At 41.7% G+C, this 21,067-nt stretch overlaps 1 protein-coding gene across 4 annotated transcripts in view; it reads left to right on the forward strand.

Annotated features, from left to right (window-relative positions):
* DLG2 (discs large MAGUK scaffold protein 2) overlaps nucleotides 1-21,067 on the forward strand; it is a 1,534,662-nt gene that overhangs the window by 817,364 nt on the left and 696,231 nt on the right. The window contains exon 1 of one of the 4 annotated variants that reach the window (XM_069759329.1): nucleotides 10,926-11,210. The exons of 2 other annotated variants lie outside the window; for them this stretch is intronic. In XM_069759329.1, coding sequence (XP_069615430.1) covers nucleotides 11,133-11,210 — 78 coding nt within the window. In that variant the 5' untranslated portion in view covers nucleotides 10,926-11,132. Of the gene's footprint in view, nucleotides 1-10,925; nucleotides 11,211-21,067 lie in introns of those variants that run through there. One more of the 4 variants, XM_069759328.1, reaches the window with a different exon arrangement.

The following is a 21,067-nucleotide window of genomic DNA, read 5'->3' on the forward strand; positions in this document are numbered from 1 at the left end:
CTGACATTGGGTCAGAACGCAAACAGCTACAGCACAACTCTCTCAGGAATATCCATGAGGCTCTTAGACTTTTTTCCATAGTGCCAATTACTAGGTTCCTCAGAATGTGGAATACCCAAACCCTTTAACCATTCCCCTTCCACCACCTTTTTATCTGACATGTGTGATTTATCCATACGTGCAAGCTTTCCCAGGAAAGTCCATGAGACTCTTGAAGGAGAGCCTCCTGGACTTTCAAAGGAGTTGGAAAATTTCCAATACATTGCCAGAACTACAGGGAAAGCAGTTCTTCCAAGAGGTTTCGTGTCCAAAAAGTTGGATGTGCCATCATCAGATAATGCCACAGTATCCATACAAACATTCAGAAGGTAGATAATGGATGTGGAAGGAGCATGAAATGGGGGAATGGTCTGAAAACTTGGCAGAGCCATGAAAAAAGATTTCAGCCTGAAAATTGGCATTTATTACAGTCAACAACTAATGGTGGAATTCGTCTTTAAAAACTAATTGAGTTTTACAGCAAAATGAAATTGCACCTGATAACTATATAGAATTCTAGATTGTATATTTTAGTAAGTTTTTTGTTTTTAACAGAAAAAGCCTCTAAGATTGAGGCTGAATAGTGATGAGCCTTAATTAATTTAATGCCAGGAGACATGAATATTAATTATTAGCCTCCTAAGCATGAATTAATTATTGTACGTCGCGTTTCACTTCGGAGCTGTCAGCGCATCACTAGTCCTAATTTATCACAGATTAAAAATGGAGATTGTGTTTTCTTTTAATGTCTTCAGTGGAGCTGTTGGCCTTCAGGTAAAATGTAGTTTTCAATTAAAAAGTAAGAAAAAAAAGCCAAACGATTTTAACGCACGGGTGAAAGACAATCATTTCTGCCCTCTAAGTAGTTCAGTCATTTTACCGTGAACATGCGAGGAAGCAATAAAGTTATTGACAAAGTACACAAACTGTTCTCATCTGCAGAGGTGAGAAATTGGATTCTTTAAATGAGATATTGAGGAATCCTACATTACGGGTTTTTAAAAGGCTGGATACAAACAGGCAAATCATGTCTTAAAGGAGAAATAGCAGCAATAATGTAAAGAAAGCCCTCCAATCTTGTCCAATTGACGCAGCTCCACTGATTCTGGAACAGTTTTTCTTTTTTTTCTGCGGCCCTGCGTTCCAAAGTTACGCCCCTTGGAATAAAGGTGCAGATTATCTCTTTAACTAAATGGGCGTGTACCACAGAGCTTTTTCTCCTCTGATGCTGGCCAATAAAAAAACATGACCACACCCACAGCGCTTTTTCTCCTCTGATGCTGGCCAATAAAAACATGACCACACCCACAGAGAAGTTTGTTTAAGGAAAATTTGCACCTTTATTACGAAGGATAACTTTGGAACGGAAGGTGAGAGAAGAAAAAGAAAAACTGTTCCTGAATCAGCGAAGCAGCGGAAATTCTAGGAGGTGGTGCTCAGTTTAAAGACTAACAGTCATTTAAAAAAATTTTTTTTCCATAAATCAATACTACACATGAAAAAAAAAAACTTTGGTAATATATCTTATTAGACAAATCAGTTTCTTTTCCCTCCCGGTCTGATCTTTCACAGGTAAAATCTGTCTTCAGTGAATACAGACTTTCCCATATGATGTAGGAGATGACAGTTGGTGCTAATAAAGTTCTATGGAGAACTGTATCTGTTGTTTCAGTAGAACTTGAAGTAGAATGATTGTGTATGCCTCTAGCTCCTCCCTCTTCCAATCTCCATAGAATTTTAAAAGCACCAACTGTCATACCGTAACCATCATTTTACTTTTTAGTTAATAAATTAATAGATCACATGAAAACAAGAAACATTTTAATATATCTTATCATAGATATCTGCTTCTCTATCCTCCTGAATTGATCTTTCATTCTCAATTTATGGTTAAAATCTGTAAAATCTATATTCATTTTCGAATTACAAAGATAATTACAACGTTTCTTAATTTCACATGTACTATAGATTAATGAAAACAAAATTACTCTTTAAGGCGCAATATGACAGATTTTGTACTTTTGGGGAGATTAACTTCTTTTATATGATGCAAAATGCAAAACAACATGTATTATGTTAGCACTGTATGGTGATATTATTTATTGTGGTATTATTTGAACACTGTATAATAGTGATATGTAAGTCCTATGTATGTTAGTATTATTCAAGCAGTCTGTTAGCATTATTTGAGCATTGTATGACTGTATTATATATGCCCTGATGGTTTTATTTGAGCACTGGATAATATAGTGATAATATTTAAGCATTGTATTGTGGTATAATTTAAGTACATTATTTGAATATTGAATGGTGTTATTTTTGAGCATTTTTATTGGTCTTATTATTATAGCACTGTGTGATGGAATTATTTGAGTACTATTTTACTCAGCTCAATTGTCCATTTTTGTTTGGTTTGGTTGAGTACTATATAGTAGTATCATGTAAGTACAGTTCGGTATTATTGGAGCTTTGATAGTGTTATTTAGCCACTGGTGGTATTTTTTGAATACTGTGTTATTTTTAAGCATTTTGTGGTGGTACTATTTGAGCACATTTGGCGGTATTATCTGAGCACTTGTTGGTGGTATTATTTGAGCAATGTAAAGTGGTAATATCTGAGCATTGTGTGATAATATTTTAGCCCTGTATAGTGAAGCACAGTCAGGTAGTATTATTTGAGCACTGTTATATGGTATTGCTGATAACATTTAAGCAGTAAAACACTGGTCATATGAGTATGTTATGTTGTCTTTTTGAGCATTGTATGGTGGTATTATTTCAGCGCTGTATAGTACTATTATTTGAACACTGTGTTGTAGAGTTATTTGAGCATGGTATGGTGGCAATATTCAATTACTGGCAAGCACAGATTGAGACCGCGCATAAGGGATAGAGTAAGATGGCTGAATACCAACTAAGAAGACATATGGTGGAAAAACAAAAACCCTCAGAAGCCGTGGATACCTAAAATCAATAAATACCCTAGACAGTAAAATCGCGACACAAAATCCAATGGAACAGGACAGCTGGTATATGCTGGTATAAGAGCAGTGCTATTAAAATGGTCCCGTCAGGATGGGTGGTAAACGTACCTGTAGTCCGTGCTTATGTACATGAGAGGCCGCGGGTATACTGCATGGGTATGAAGGTACGCAGCCGGGGTCCGGACACTACGGTGCCGGATGCAAGGTGGAATGTACAACCTTGTCCCAGTGCCGCTCCGTAGTTCCCCAGCTGTGACGTCACACGCTCAGTTCTTTGTCGGCCATCTTTTCTTTTGCGCTCGTATCCAGGGACGCCACCGGCCGGGGCTTTCCCTGGCTCTGCGTAGCCCTCTGCTGCACTCTGTGCGGCGCACTTCCATGCTTGCTGACCCACTGTTTCATCTACTCACCTGACGCCGGACACTCCATCTGACAGCTCTACATTCCACCTTGCATCCGGCACCGTAGTGTCCGTACCCCGGCTGCGTACCTTCATACCCACGCAGTATACCCGCGGCCTCTCATGTACATAAGCACGGACTACAGGTACGTTTACCACCCATCCTGACGGGACCATTTTAATAGCACTGCTCTTATACCAGCATATACCAGCTGTCCTGTTCCATTGGATTTTGTGTCGCGATTTTACTGTCTAGGGTATTTATTGATTTTAGGTATCCATGGCTTCCGAGGGTTTTTGTTTTTCCACCATATGTCTTCTTAGTTGGTATTCAGCCATCTTACTCTATCCCTTATGCGCGGTCTCAATCTGTGCTTGCCATTTTTCTTTGATTCAGGTCTGACGTCCACCTGTCTTTGATTCCAGCAGCTAAGGGTATTCTCTAATGCTGTAGATAAGCCCCGGATGTATCCTGAAAGATGAGAAAAAGAGGTTAGATTATACTCACCTGTGGGGCGGTCCCGGTTCTGTTCTGGTCCGATGGGTGTCGCGGTCCAGGGCCTCCCATCTTCTTACGATGACGTCCTCTTCTTGTCTTCACGCTGTGGCTCCGGCACAGGTGTACTTTGCCCTGTTGAGGGCAGAGCAAAGTACTGCAGTGCGCAGGCGCCAGGAAAGGTCAGACAGGCCCAGCGCCTGCGCACTGCAGTACTTGGCTCTGCCATTAACAGGGCAAAGTACACCTGTGCCGGAGCCACAGCGTGAAGACAAGAAGAGGACGTCATCGTAAGAAGATGGGAGGGCCCGGACCGCGACACTCATCGGACCAGAAGCGGACCGGGACCGCCCCTGGGTGAGTATAATCTAACCTCTTTTTCTCATCTTTCAGGATAAATCGAAGGCTTATCTACAGCATTACAGAATGCATTACAGAATGCTGTAGATAAGCCCCTGATGCTGGTGGGCTTAGCTCACCTTCAATTTTGGGGGTGACAGGTTCCCTTTAATGTGTAGTTTGGTAATGTTTGAGCAGTATATGAAGGTGATATTTGAGCACTGTAATATTTGTGCATTGTAAGGTGGCAATATTTGAGAACTTTGTTGGTTTTATTTAAGCACAGTCTGGTGGTATTATTCAAGCACTATTTGTTATTATTACTAACAAACTTTCCTTCCTCACCATCACCGAAACCTCGCTCACCCCTTCTGACACAGCCTCTCCTGCTGCACTTTCGTATGGTGGCTTCCACCTTTCCCACACACCCCGCCCCAGCAGCAAACATGGTGGAGGGGTTGATTTTCTCCTGTCAGGTAACTGCTCCTTCACTCCAATCCCACTGCTACCCTCTGTTACCCTCCATTCCTTTGAGGTGCACTCTGTGCACATCTACTCCCCCTTTAACCTCCATCTGGCTGTCATTTACCGCCCTCCAGGGCCATCCACCACCTTCTTTGTCCACTTCTCCACCTGGCTACTTCATTTCCTCTCCTCTGACATTCCCACTATCATCTTGGGCAACTTCAACATCCCCATTGACACTTCCCTCTCAGTTGCCACTAAACTTCTATCTCTCGCTTCCTCCTTCGCCCTCAATCATTGGTCTTCTGCAGCCACTCACAAAGATGGCCACACACTGGACCTCATCTTCACCCGCCTCTGCTCCCTATTTAACCTCTCTTACTCGCCTCTCCCTCTTTCGGACCACAACCTGCCCCATGTCTGCTGCTTGGTCTGTGCATGCTCTGTCTGTGTGCATAGGGGAGGCAGCGCCGGCAACTCCTGTGTTTTATTGAGACTGTGTGCACCTTGCTAAGGTGTCCCGGCCAATTGCTATGAGGCTTCCTGTATTTAAGACATCCCCACCCATTGGTGGGGGCCTGTGCAACTTTCTCCCTCAGTCAGTTCTTAGCTGCTGAGGTGCCAGGCCCTGTCTCTGTGACTCTTGTGTCTGCCACCTAGGGGGGCGTTGTACCCTGGTCTGTGTCCTGTGTAGCCACCCAGTGGGGCGTCGTACCCTGGCTTGTGTCTGTGTCTCTGTGCCTTGTCCCGTTCCTGACTCTGTCTTAGTCTAGTTCTGGTCCTGTGTTCGTTTATATCCCTGTCTTGGTTTGCTTTCTCTTCTGTGTGTACTCTGTGTCTTGCTTTGCGCTGCTTTCTGCAACCTTGCTCTGCACTCTGTGGTTTTGCTCTCAACTCTGCACTCTGTGTCTTGCTCTGCACTCAGGTCTGCACTCTGACTTTGCTCTGCTCTCTGCTCTGCACTTGGTGTCTTGCTTTGCTCTGCTCTCAGCTCTACACTCAGTGTCTTGCTTTTCGCCGCTCTCGGCTCTGCACTCTGTGGTCCTTCTCTGCTCTGTGCTCTGGGGCTCCGCTCTTTGCAGTTCTATCTGGCTCCACACCTTGTGGTTCTACCTGGCTCCGCTCCTTGCGGTTCTACCTTGCTCCACCTACTGCGTCTCTGCTCTTGGCTCGGCCTCCTGCGATTCCGTACTTGGCTCCGCCTCCTGCTCTTGGCTCCTCCTCCTGCATTTCCGCTCTTGGCTCCGCCTCCTGCGTTTTGGCTCTTGGCTCTGCCTCCTGCTCTTGGCTCTGCCACCTGCATTTCTGTTCTTGGCTCTAGATCCTGTACTTCCGCTTTGCATCCGCTCTTGCGGTCTCTCTCTACTTAAGTCCTCCTGTCTGAACAGGTTATTACCTGTTTTACCTACCTGCCTGCAGACCGGTCCCTACCGGTTCTTTCAGTGTACTAGCCTTGTCCGCCTGTCCTACCAGAGAGCCAGCCGTACATGCCGGCCTACCAGAGAGCCAGCCGTGCCTGCCTTCCTGCCAGTGTCTCTGTTGTACTCGTCTGCCTGTGTGTCAGCCGAGCCCGCCTGTCTGCCAGAGTGCCAGCCGTGCCCGCCTGCCTGTCTATGTTCCATTCCTCCGGTGGGATCAGCAGCCACAGCCAGACACCACCCTGGAGTGGTACCTGGTAGCTTCCTGCCGCACAAGCCTGAACTCACCATCAGAGGCGAAGACCAAGGAAGCTACTTAGTTACGCCCCTGTGTGTATAACATGTAATGCCTTAAAAAGTATAAGTTTTTAATGAAAATTTGGTTAAATATACCTTCCCAGTGCAATACAAATATAAGAACAGTATAGGTCTTAGCGATAACCTAACAATTCCCTACACTCGCCTACTGTCCCTTCCTAACAGTGGGGGTTGGCACCCTAAAAGGTTTGATTGTTTGGCGCCCCCACTCCACAGCGGCTGTCCATGACTAGCCCTGGTGCATACTAATATACTATAGGTTACATGTTATACACTTTTTGATTTTTTTTTTCCTTTTTCCATTATAAAATTTTTTTTTATTTAGTTACGCCCCTTCCAGGGTAGTCTGGTCTGTGGCACAGTGGGGCCTCACCCCCGCGCCAACCAGTCTGGGCACGAGCGTGACACCTACTTCTCATCTCTCATATCCTCCCTGTCTCACATCCCTAAACAGTTATTCAACACCTTCAATTCTCTCCTCCGTCCCCCAGCACCTCCTCCCTCCCCACTCATCTCAGCTGATGACTTTGCCTAATTTTTCAAGCAGAAGATTGATAACATCAGAGACAATTTTGGTCGACAATCCCCAGAGCCCTTCCTCCTAACTGCTCAGCCCTCCTCCTACAAGACCAACTTCTCCACCATTGTAGAAGATCAACTCTCCATTCTACTCTCAAGATCACGTCTCACCACCTGTGCACTTGACCCGATCCCATCCCACTTCATACCAAACCTCACCACAGTCTTCATCCCAACCCTAACCCATCTCTTCAACTTATCACTAACAACTGATGTTTTCCCCTCAAGCTTTGAATATGCCTCAATCACACCTATCCTCAAAAAGCCTTCTCTTGACCCATCCTCTATATCTAGCTATCGCCACATATCACTGCTCCCCTATGTCTCAAAACTACTGGAACAACATGTCCATTTTGAACTGTCCTCCCACCTCTCTTCTTGCTCCCTCTTCGACCGCTTACAATCTGGCTTCTGGCTGCACCACTCCACTGAAACTGTCCTAAGGTCAACAATGACATATTAATCACCAAGGCCAATAGACACTACTCTATCCTCCTCCTCCTGGACCTGTCCTCTGCCTTTGACATAGTGGACCATTCCCTATTACTACAGAACTTCTCATCTCTTGGCATCACAGACTTGGCCTTATCTTGGATCTTGTCATACCTAACAGACCAGACATTCAGTGTCTCCGATTCGCACACCACCTCCTCTCCTCTCCCACTATCTGTCTGATTCCCGCAAGGTTCAGTCCTAGGGCCCCTGCTCTTCTCCATTTACACCTTTGGCCTGGGACAGCTCATAGAATCTCACGGCTTTCAGTATCACCTCTACGCTGATGACACACAGATCTACATCTCTGGACCAGACATCACCACCCTACTAACCAGAATCCCACAATGTCTATCCGCTATTTCATCCTTCTTCTAGATTTCTAAAACTTAATATGGACAAAACAGAATTCATCATCTTTTCCCCCCATCTCACTCGACCCCCCCCCCCCAATGGACCTATCCATTAAAGTAAATGGCTGCCCACTCTCCCCAGTCCCACAAGGTCGCTGTCTCAGGGTAATCCTTGACACTGATCTCTCCTTCAAACCACATATCCAAGCCCTTTCCATTTCCTGCTGACATCAACTCAAAAATATTTCACGGATCCGTACATTCCTCAACCAATAATCTGCAAAAACCCTAGTCCATGCCCTCATCATCTCCTGCCTTGACAACTGCAACCTTCTGCTCTGTGGCCTCCCCTCTTACACTCTCGCACCCCTCCAATCTATTCTAAACTCTGCTGCCCGACTAATCCACCTGTCCCCCCGCTATTCCCCGGCCTCTCCCCTCTGTCAATCCCTTCACTGGCTCCCCATTACCCAGAGACTCCAGTACAAAAGCCTAACCATGACGTACAAAGCCATCCACAACCTGTGTCCTCCATACATCTGTGACCTCGTCTCCGGTACTTACCTGCACGCAACCTCCGATCCTCACAAGATCTCCTTCTCTACTCCCCTCTTATCTCCTCTTCCCACAATCGTATACAAGATTTCTCTCGCGCATCACCCCTACTCTGGAACATTTGATGGTATAATTTGGGCATTGTTAATATAATTTGACCACTGTATGGTTGTATTATTTAGGCCCTAGTGGTGACATTTGAGCATTTTATGGTGGTATTATTTGAGCACGATGGTGTGGTATTATTTAAGCATTAAGCATTGTGTGATAGTGTTATTTAAGTACTGATTATATTATTTGAGTACTGTATGGTATCAGTTTTGAGCATTGTGTGGTGGTAATAGTTGAGCACTGTAAGGTGGTACTATTTGAACGCAGCATGGTGGGATCATTTAAACAGAATTTTAGTCTTATTTGAGTACTGTATGGTAGTACTATTTGAGCCCTCTGTGGTGTCATAATTTGAGCACCATATGGTAGTATCATTTAATTAGAATCTTGTAGTCTTATTTGAACATTGCATGTTAGTAATATTTGAGGGTTGTATGGTGCTAATATTTGAGCACTGCATGGTGGTATCATTTAAACAGAGTCTAGTGGTTTTATTTGAGCACTGTATGGTGGTATTATTTAAGTACTGGTTATTTGAGTATGTTTCCTTGTTTTTAGAACATTGTATGGTGGCAATATAGGATCACTGTATGGCAGTACTATTAATGTGCAGTTTTGTAATATTTGAGCAGTATATGGTAGTGATATTTGAGCACAATGTGGTAGTAATATTTGACCACTTTATGTGGTGTGAGGCACTGACTGGGGTCATATGCGAGGGTCGCTATTTGTCCCCCAGGATGTGCAAAGATGCATACTGAGGCCGCGGGAGTGCATTGCAGTCACAGGCGTATCTGTGATTGCAATGCGGAATAAAAGTGAGTGTTGGTCTTGGACAAGCTATTTGTCCAAGGCAGATTAGAAAAACCTGCCATGGGCTTTTATTTTTTAAATGGACTACAAGAAGGTAGCGGGGCGGTCCCTTTCCTCCCCCAGCCTGGGTTTTACATGTGGCCACAGGTTCTTTGTAAAAAAAAAACTGCATCACAGGGTTGGGTATGTCAGTGTGGAGTTTGCAAGGTGCAGAGAAGACGGCTCTGCAAAAGCTCAGCCTGTGTGAGGGAACACAGAGTCAAGCTGAGCGAACTCCTGGCACCCCGCATCATAATACCGTGGTGCAGTTGCCCTCGGCAACCCAACGTATTTATGGACTGTTTTGTTTCCCGGCTGCGGTCCGGAGGATACCATATATTTTGTTTTTGAATTTGGACATTAAAACTCTGTTTACTTTTGAACTTTCCTGGGTCAATGCCTGATCACTGCACAGTGAGGACACCGCTGTACAGTGCGGACACCGCGGCACTACAGGGGATATTATTTAGATAAAAGTCTGGTGGTATTATCTGAGCATTGTAAGGTGTTTGTTTTTTAACATGTGGTGGTGTGGTGATATTTGAGTGTTATGTTGTAGTATTATTTGAGTACCGTACAGTGATATTAATGGTGTAGTGGAGCAGTGCTCATGATGTAGTGGCAATATATGAGCACTGCTGGTAATCGAGCTGTACATGATGGTGTTATTTGAGCACTGTATGATAGTAATTTTTGAGCACTGTATGGTGGCATTATTTAAGCACTCTAGAGTGTTGTTATTTGAGCACTGTATGGTGGCATTATTTAAGCACTCTAGAGTGTTGTTATTTGAGCACTGTATGGTGGCATTATTTGAGCACTGTATGGTGGCATTACTTAAGCACTCTATAGTGTTATGATTTGAGCACTGTATGGCGGTATTATTTAAGCACTGTATAATGTTATTATTTGAGCACTGTATGGCGGTATTATTTGGTCACTGTTTGGTGTTATTGGAGAATAGTATATCATTTCTCAGTGCGTGTGGATCAGCATAGAATTATTTCTGTTCTGTGGACATTCAATGGCACCGTACTATACAATGCTGAGAATTAGTAATGGTATGGTCATTTATAAACTGTATATTATATAGGAAAAGGGGTAGAAGTGACGGCATCAGCCACCATCCGACGTGCGTGATTATTATTATTAATATTACATCATATTCATACATTATACCGGCGGCCATATACCAATCCTACGAGAAGATTTCTGACTTTTGGCCTCTCGTCTATTAAAGCAATGAACAATTTGCTTTAATGTTGCTTGCGTTGCAGTTTACAGCAGTGGGATGTCGCTTTTCAAGCGTATAATATAAAAGCAAATGTGATTTCCTAAGTCTACAAGTCTGAAGAGGAAAAATCCTCACTCCCATTGTTCTACCATCACTATAGTGTCAGTGTATACAGTGTTGGTGCAGCCCCAGTGCCCTGACAGCCCAGCTGGCACACATGTAGTTGTCAGCATCATCATCATCATCATCATCATCCTCCGCTCTCTCCTCAAGAACTGCAGCAGACAAGCACTTAGCAGGAGACTAGATGTGAGCTGGGTACAGAGATGCTTCATGGTGCTGGCAGCATGTAGATCTACCTGCAGACTCACTGCCTCCCACACAGTGTGATCCTTGTAGGAAGGGAAGCAACATCTCAAGGCTCCTTCCAGCCCCAGAGCTGAGCACCTGGGACCTTCACATCCAGCATCTTCAGTCTGAACCCCTCCATCTCAGAGATGTTTGCCTCTATCTGGTACGCCAAGAAGCTGGGGCGCAGGTTTGTCCACAATGCCAGGAAAGCCAAACTGCAAAAGGTACAATACAAAATTTATTTTATCATTTTGTATTGTATTTATTTATATTTTATTATACTGTTTATTACATCACTATCGTTTTTGCTTTTTTTTTTTTTTTTTTACAATATTATATTTGAATTTTCGTATATTATTATTATATTATATCATTTTATGCATTTTTATGTTACAAATCTGTTATTTTTAGATCATTTACATTTCCATTATTATAATTTTTATAAGTACTATTTAGTTTACATGGTTTTACCATTTTATTTATTTTACATCATTTTTATTATTATTGCTACTATTATCTGTTTATTACGTTATTTATTCATGTGATTTATATATTAGATAATTGTATATTGGTAAATTATTTTACACATGTTATGTATTTTATTATTATTATTTTTATTATTATAAATTATGTGTATTATGTTACTTATTCATGCAATTTATTTTTATTAGATCATTGTATATTATTACGGTATATTATTTTATATTATTTAACACCATTTCATGTATTTTATTATCATTACATTATTATATTAATAAAAATAATAATATTATTATATATGTGTATAAAGTTATTTATTCATGTAATTTTATGTATGTATTTTATATTATTTTACACCATTGCATGTATTTTATTATTATTATTATTATTATTATTATTATTATTATTATTATCATCACTACTAATACTAATAATATTAGATATGTTTATTGAGTTATTTATTGATGTAATTTTATGTATATATTATTAGAAAATGTAACATATTACATTTATATTATTTAGTATTATTCATAAAATTCTATGTATTATTGTTGGTATTATTAGAAGTTGTAGTATAACATTATTATTTTATATTATTATTATTTGATTTTTTTTAAGTTTTTTATTCATGTGAATTTATGTTCATATTATTAGATAATTGTATAATATTCTAAGTTATTTTTCATTTTTATACCATTTTATATATTTTCATTATTATAAATATGTATAATATCTGATCTGTCATCTATTTACTTAATTTCATGTATATGTTATTAGATAATTATATATTATGTTATTTTCAGTTATTATTTTATATTATTTTATTGCAATATTTTGCTTTGATTCAACTCAATTCCTATCGATATAATTTTATAATATTTTATATATATATATATATATATATATATATATACTGTATATATATATATATATATATATATATATATATATATATATATATATACCATAGCAGATTGACATTTCTTATATTTTTTGTTGGGAGGGGGTGTAATAAATCTGCCAACTTAACAGAAACATTACGGATGAGTTTGTAAGTTTGTAATTTGTGAAAACTCCTAATGAGCTGTACAGTGTGTTAAGTGCGGTTTTGCCCAGGAATGCAGGAAAAAGTGGCTGCGTTGCAGAACTTCAACTCATACGACTCTGCTATGTCACTGGTATCTTCGGGGTTAATCATAACAATGAAATGACAGTCAGTGGATTTTTGACGATATCGATAAAAAATCAGGTCTATGGTTCTGAACAAGTAAGAACAGATTCTACAATTTAATACTACACCTTGCTTGATAGGAACTTGAATTTTCTGTTATTAGATTTTTTTTTTAGCTCAGATTTACTGCATCTGATTGTTCGCATTTTAAATAAAAAATCCTAATATCATCATAATCTGAAAATAGCGACATTTGCAAACTTTCTCCCATCTACAGATGTAGCTGAGTTGAATTTGTCAGCTACCTGTTTCCTTCCCTAATAAAATCACTGATAAGATATTTTACTTGTACAATTCCAATTGTGTTTTCAGGATTTAGTTGCATTAGGTGACAAGGTGAACTCTGCTGTACATTACCGCATCAGGGACTGTTGCATCAGATGACAAACTGAGCTCTGCTGCGCCTTTCACTTTCTTAATTGTTTTGCTGTTGAAAAGTGTTCAGTGTACTTTTATGATCCAAACTGAGCGTCATGCGAATCTCGGTGGACTAGTGTAGCTAAGGAAAGTTCATAGCTAAGGAAAGTTCTTTTGTTTTTACATCCTGGTGGTCTAGGGTACTACAGTGTTGGGGTTGGATCGTATTTTAGTCCCTCTAGTATAGTGTAGTTAAGAAACTATGGTAGTCGAAGGAGTAAAATTGTAGCCTCTGTGGTCTAGAAGTTAATTTTTAAAAATTCCCTAGTGGTCTTGGGAAATGGGAGTCATGTATTAGTCCTTGTGGTCTAGTGTTGTTAAGGACAGTTCATTTTTTTATTACTTATTAATCTGGGGTAGTAGAGGGGGTCATATTTTTGTACCTGGGGCGCATGGTCAGGATGAGGAATTGACAGTATCAATCAGAAACTGACTACGATGGCCTAATGGTGATGGAGTAGTTTAAACTCTTCCCTTTAATATGAGTACTTCCCTTTAAACACGAGAGGTCAAGATATGTTTATATGTATATGTGTATAAATATATAATCTCTTCATGGTCTAGAGTAAAATGGGATGAAATTATATATGGATATGTGTCCCTGAGCAAGACAGACTCCCTTGAGGCCCAAGGAAGGTTTTCAGAATGCCCTCTAGGACTATATATATATATATATATATATATATATATATATATATATAATGTGTGTGTGTATGCATATCTATCTATCTATCTATATATATTTACACCTGACCACCAGGGAATATATATCCTGTTCCCTTGCGATCTAGGGTAAAGTAGTGGGCCGATGTTTACCTATAATAAAGAGGTCACATGGATGTTAAAGAGAAAATTTCAATGCTCAGAATAACCCTTTCAGATGTAAGGCAGTCCTAGAGGGCATTTCTAAAATTCTGGCAATTTCCAAACAGTTGTACTATTTTTTTTCCTTGAGTTCTTGTCAAATTTATTTCCTCATGGGCGTTCCTAGACTCCTCATGTCAAGCTCCGCCCCTGAGGTCTTGCACACGAGACAAACACCTCTTTTTGTTAGTATGTTACACCTTACTTTTCAATTCTGGAGATAGAGCAACCAAGAACCACTGCAAAATTCCAGTAATATGTCATAATCCAAAACAGGCTGGGCTGGTGGCTATTAATGTGTTCAATCTCCTTTCATCTACAAGTCTTCTGCAGGATCAACTATTAGAAAAAAATATCTGTTACTTAAGTTCCTTTGCTCCATTTTTTATCATTTTGGACTATTTTAGTAGCACTTTGTCCAGGACAATGTTCAATATCAAACTTTAAGTGAACCAGATGATGATTTGGCATAACTGTTCTGTGTGTATACATATGGAATAAGACTATTTCTGGCCATTATTTGACTCAACTCCTGCATTTTTCACCTGAATTCCCGTCTACAGGCTCCCTCTCAAATTTTCAGTTGGTGTGAGGAGACTAGCTTCTATGATGTTTGTCCTACACAGCACACAAACTCGAGGGGTTCTTACTACACTGTCTATATGTAGCACATGTTAAGGCTTTTATATAGCAATACTGAGCAGTGTAGCTGTTAAGCTAGCTCTGAGTTGAGATAAAACACTTACTAGAAAAAAAGCAATGTTTTCTCTTTGTATCTCTGTTTCCTTCTTATTCTGCTAATTCTAACCTCTCCATAAACTTCAATAGATAGCGAGCTAACAGTTGTCTTGAGCAAGATGGATTTGAGTCGTTTTTCAGGGTGAATGATGCATTCGGGACTCGGAATGGGGGAGAGGAGAAGAAGAGGCTCCTAAGTGGCAAAGGCAGCATATTTTTCTGATAAGATATAACAAAGTTTCTTATATTCACTCGCACTTTCAGCAGAGCTGGGGAGTTTGATGCAAACGCTACTGCTGGTACTAGTAAGACTAGAGCATATTTTCACACCTCATTACTAAATAGTGAAATCTGTCAGCGCCTCGCAATTAAGTAAATACAGATGAATCTGTTACCACTGATTTCGGCTATCAAAAGGAGTTGTATATAAATAGAGAACGCATGGGAAAGATATGTGATGGTAAACAGTGTTATGTAATATGAAGGAGACCGATATATGGGATATTTTATGATTTATTTATCAGGACTATTGTAGCCCGGGGGCGTCCTGCAGGGACAGATATCATGAGTCTTGAGGTTTATTGGACTGCATGGTCTCGTAATGACCAATTTTCAGGGTATCGTCATCATAAAACATCTAAAAACACAGAGTCTGTAGCCTGTAGGAACCATCTGAGTTGGTTGGATTAAGCTGAGAAGTCTGTCTACATCGACTAGAAATAAATGCAACTGTGTATTGTATAAAATATAGGAAACTAGACACTAATAAACATGATCCTTCTACCATGATCTTCTTTTCTGGCGTCTACTGTGTAGAAGTTATAATCTTGATGGAACCACCTTCTTGGGTGGAATGATGTACAATGAAATGATTGGCAACTGGTGGTCGGTCGAATAGAGGCTCGTAAAAGTTTTGGACACCCCTGGTCAAAATTACTGTTATAGTGGACAGTTAAGCAAGGTGAAGATTAAATGATCTCAAAAAAAGGTCTAACCGTTAATGATGACACATTTCCTTTGTATTTTAGGTAATATATACAGTACAGACCCAAAGTTTGGACACACCTTCTCATTCAAAGATTTTTCTGTATTTTCATGACTATGAAAATTGTACATTCACACTGAAGGCATCAAAACTATGAATTAACACATGTGGAATTATATACTTAACAAAAAAGTGTGAAACAACTGAAATTATGTCTTATATTCTAGGTTCTTCAAAGTAGCCACCTTTTGCTTTGATTACTGCTTTGCACACTCTTGGCATTCTCTTGATGAGCTTCAAGAGGTAGTCACCGGGAATGGTTTTCACTTCACAGGTGTGCCCTGTCAGGTTTAATAAGTGGGATTTCTTGTCTTGTCAATGGGGTTGGGACCATCAGTTGTGTTGATCAGAAGTCTGGTGGATACACAGCTGATAGTCCTACTGAATAGTCTGTTAGAATTTGTATTATGGCAGTTTAGTAAAGAAAAACGAGTGGCCATCATTACTTTAAAAAATGAAGGTCAATCAGTCCGAAAAATTGGGAAAACTTTGAAAGGGTCCCCAAGTGCAGTTGCAAAAACCATCAAGCGCTACAAAGAAACTGGCTCACATGAGGACCGCCCCAGGAAAGGAAGACCAAGAGTCACCTCTGCTTCTGAGGATAAGTTTATCTGAGTCACCAGCCTCAGAAATCGCAGGTTAACAGCAGGTCAGATTAGAGACCAGGTCAATGCCACACAGAGTTCTAGCAGCAGACACATCTCTACAACAACTGTTAAGAGGAGACTTTGTGCAGCAGGCCTTCATGGTAAAATAGCTGCTAGGAAACCACTGCTAAGGACAGGCAACAAGCAGAAGAGACTTGTTTGGGCTAAAGAATACAAGGAATGGACATTAGACCAGTGGAAATCTGTGCTTTGGTCTGATGAGTCCAAATTTGAGATCTTTGGTTCCAACCACCGTGTCTTTGTGCGACGCAGAAAAGGTGAACGATGGACTCTACATGCCTGGTTCCCACCGTGAAGCATGGAGGAGGAGGTGTGATGGTGTGGGGGGTGCTTTGCTGGTGACACTGTTGGGCATTTATTCAAAATTGAAGGCATACTGAACCAGCATGGCTACCACAGCATCTTGCAGCGGCATGCTATTCCATCCGGTTTATGTTTAGTTGGACCATCATTTATTTTTCAACATGACAATGACCCCAAACACACGTCCAGGCTGTGTAAGGGCTATTTGACCAAGAAGGAGAGTGATGGGGTGCTACGCCAGATGACCTGGCCTCCACAGTCACCAGACCTGAACCCAATCGAGATGGTTTGGGGTGAGCTGGACCGTAGAGTGAAGGCAAAAGGGCCAACAAGTGATAAGCATCTCTGGGAACTCCTAGATTGTTGGAAGACCATTCCCGGTGACTACCTCTTGAAGCTCATCAAGAGAATGCCAAGAGTGTGCAAAGCAGTCATCAAAGCAGAAGGAGGCTACTTTGAAGAACCTAGAATATAAAATATATTTTCAGTTGTTTCGGCGGGTGAGGGGGAGAGGGCGCTGAGGCATACTTACCTAGTCCCAGCGATCCTGGCGCTGTCCCTGCCGTCCCACGGTCTTCAGTGCTGCAGTTCTTCCCCTCTTCAGCGGTCACGTGGGACCGCTCATTAGAGAAATGAATAGGCGGCTCCACCTCCCATAGGGGTGGAGCCGCGTATTCATTTCTCTAATCAGCGGTGCCGGTGACCGCTGATAGAGAAAGCAGCTGCGGCACCGAAGACCAGCTGTGACAGGCAGAGTGAGCGTCAGGATCGCTGGGACTAGGTAAGTATTTTATATTCACCTGTCCGCGTTCCAGCCGCGGGCGCCGCTCCATCTTCCCGGCACCTCCATCTTCCCGGCACCTCCATCTTCCCGGCGTCTGCGCTCTGACTGTTCAGGTTAGAGGGCGCGATGACGCATATAGTGTGCACGGCGCCCTCTGCCTGATCAGTCAGAGCAGAGACGCCGGGAAGATGGAGGCACCGGGACCGGACGCTGGGAGCTGCAAGCAAGAGAGGTGAGTATGTGTTTTGTTTTTTTTTATTGCAGCAGCAGCAGCGGCACATATTTATGTGGAGCATCTATGGGACAAAATGAACGGTGCAGAGCATATATTGGGCACAGATATGGGACAATAATGAACGGTGCAGAGCATATATGGGGCACAGATATGGGACAATAATGAACGGTGCAGAGCATATAGGGCACAGATATGGGGCAATAATGAACGGTGCAGAGCATATATGGGGCACAGATATGGGACAATAATGAACGGTGCAGAGCATATATGGGGCACAGCTATAGGGCAATAATGAACGGTGCAGAGCACTGTATGGGGCACAGCTATAGGGCAATAATGAACGGTGCAGAGCACTATATGGCACAGCTATGGGGAAATATGAACGGTGCAGAGCACTATATGGCACATCTATGGGGAAATAATGATCTATTTTTATTTTTGAAATTCACCGGTAAATGCTGCATTTCCACCCTAGGCTTATACTCGAGTCAATAAGTTTTCCCAGTTTTTTGTGGCAAAATTAGGGGGGTCGGCTTATACTCGGGTCGGCTTATACTGGAGTATATACGGTATATATGTATATATATACATATATATAGTCTTTTTTTTTTTTCACTTTAAAAGTTACATGTAAAAAAAGTGCACAAAAACATATCAATGTATTTAAGGTATTAGTTAATATTATGGCCACAATACGTAGGCTGGCTACCCACGTTATGGGTCCTCAAATTTGCCAGTCCTACTCTAACAGCAAAAACCTCAACAGGAGGAAAAAAGGAGGGATAAACCTCCACTATTCTAGAAAAAAACACTGCAAAAATGTATTTGCACTGGTGTGCCAAGTGGCCAATCTCTGATTGTAGGCTGGCTGTCTCATTTGGTATTGCCGCTCCTGTGTAGTTGCCATCTTTACTTGGGCCCGCTGCACCATAAAAAGTGCATTTATTTTTATTATTATTTATTTATATAGCACCATTAATTCCATGGTGCAGAACATGAGACGGGGGTTACATCAAAATACAAATATCACTTACAGTAAACAAAACTAACAATGACAGACTGATACAGAGGGAAGAGGACCCTGCCCTTGCGGGCTTACATGCTACAGGATTATGGGGGATATTCTGTAGAAGTCTTGGAGGTGATTGGGTGAGGAGCGAATAAACGTAGAGGAGAGGAGGAGGTCTTGGGAGGACTAGAGATTACGGGAGGGAAGATATTGAGAGACTAGTTCAGAAACATATGGAGGAGGAAGATTATGGATGGCTTTGTAGGTCAGTGTTAGTAGTTTAAACTGGATACGCTGGAAAATTGGGAGCCAGTGAAGGGATTTGCAAAAAGGGGAAGCAGGAGTGTAGCGAGGAGAGAGATTAATTAGTCGGGTAGCAGAGTTAAGGACGAACTGGAGGGGTGCGAGAGTGTTAGAAGGTAGGCCACAGAGGAGGATGTTGCAGTAGTTGAGGCGGGAGATGATTAGGGCATGCGCGAGCATTTTGGTAGAGTGAGGGTTGAGGAAAGGACGGATTCTGGAAATATTTTTGAGCTGGAGGCGACAGGAGGTGGCGACTGGCGAGAGCTTGGATGTGCGGTTTGAAGGACAGGGCAAAGTCCAGGGTTACTCTGAGGCAGCGGATTTTTGAGACAGGGGAAAGTGTGATTTCATTTATTTTAATAGATAGATCAGGTAGGGAAGATATGTGAGATGGAGGAAAGATAATTAGTTTAGATTTGTCCACATTGAGCTTGAGGAAGCGAGAGGAGAAGAAGGAAGATATGGCTGATAGACACTAAGGGATTCTAGAGAGCAGAGAGGTGACATCTGGGCCAGAGAGGTAGATCTGAGTGTCATCAGCATATAGATGGTACTGGAAGCCATAGGACCTTATGAGTTGTCCCAGGCCGAGTATATAGATTGAAAAGAGTAAGGGCCCAAGGACAGAGCCTTGGGGGACACCAACAGAGAGGAGGCGAGATGAGGTAGTATGGAGTAGGAAACGCTAAATGTGCGGTCGGTAAGGTATGAGGAGATCCAACATATGGCGAGGTCTTTGACCCCAAAGGAAGAGAGGATCTGTAGCAGGAGGCAGTGGTCAACTGTGTCGAATGCAGAGGACAGGTCTAGAAGGAGGAGTATAGAGAATTGTCTGTTAGCTTTGGCTGTAAGTAAGTCGTTAGTAATTTTGGTCAGGGCAGTCTCAGTAGAATGGTGGGGACGGAAGGCAGATTCTAAGTTGTCGAAGAGAGAGTTAGATGCAAAGTGAGAGGAAAGTTCAGCATGGATGTGCTGCTCAAGGAGTTTGGAGGCAAATGGGAGCAAAGATATGGGGCGATAGCTAGACATAGCGCTTGGGTAAAGGGATGGCTTTTTGAGGATAGGTGTGATTGTGGCATGTTTGAAATCAGTGGGGAAGGTACCAGAAGTTAGTGATAGGTTGAAGACATGGGTTAGGGATGGGATTAGTCTAGTGGTGAGGTTGGGGAGGAGGTCGGATGGGATGGGGTCAAGTGCACAAGTAGTGAGGTATGATTTGGAGAGAAGATGAACAAGCACCCCTTCAGTGATTTTGGAGAGGGAAGTTATGGGGTTTGGGCATTGGTTTGGTATACAAAGGGGTTGTGGTGGTCGGACAACAAAGACTTGCCTTGTTTGGTCGATCTTATTTTTGAAGTGCGTGGCAAAGTCCTCGTCAACGATTAGGGAACTTGGAGGGGGCAGTGGTGGGCGGAGGAGGGAGTTAAAAGTGTTAAACAACTGTTTGGGGTTGTGGGATAAGGAAGATATGAGGGTTGTGAAGTAGGCCTGTTTAGCAGAGGTGAGAGCTGATTTGAATGCGAGTGTTGCTTTTTTTAGTGCAGTGAAATCATTTTGCTTTGAGGCCTAGACAGGTAAGCACCTTTGCCTGTTTTTTGTGGTGTTTTCTCTAGGTACTAACCATGCAGGGTGCCCATTTACCTTATTGTAATTTTTTAAATGTAAAAGATTAAAATATATATACTGTGTATGTATATATATATATATATATATATATATATATATATAGCTTAAAATACAAAGGAAATGTGTCATCTGTAACTTTAGGCCTTTTAGAGATAATTTCATCTTCAATTTGCTTAACTGTTCACAATAACAGTAATTTTGACAAGGGGTGCCGAAACTTTTACATGCCACTGTATAATATCAGCCTTTCTTTTAGTCCAGTCTGGATCTTCTGACAACCAAAAACATTGAGAGTCAAAAGGTGAGTGTAGCATCTCCAGTCCCTAGAAGTTCTACCAACACTGGTTCCTGCCATTCGGTATGTTCCTGCTCTGCTGA

Source organism: Ranitomeya imitator, chromosome 3 (assembly GCF_032444005.1).
Source record: "Ranitomeya imitator isolate aRanImi1 chromosome 3, aRanImi1.pri, whole genome shotgun sequence".
Taxonomy (NCBI): domain Eukaryota; kingdom Metazoa; phylum Chordata; class Amphibia; order Anura; family Dendrobatidae; genus Ranitomeya; species Ranitomeya imitator.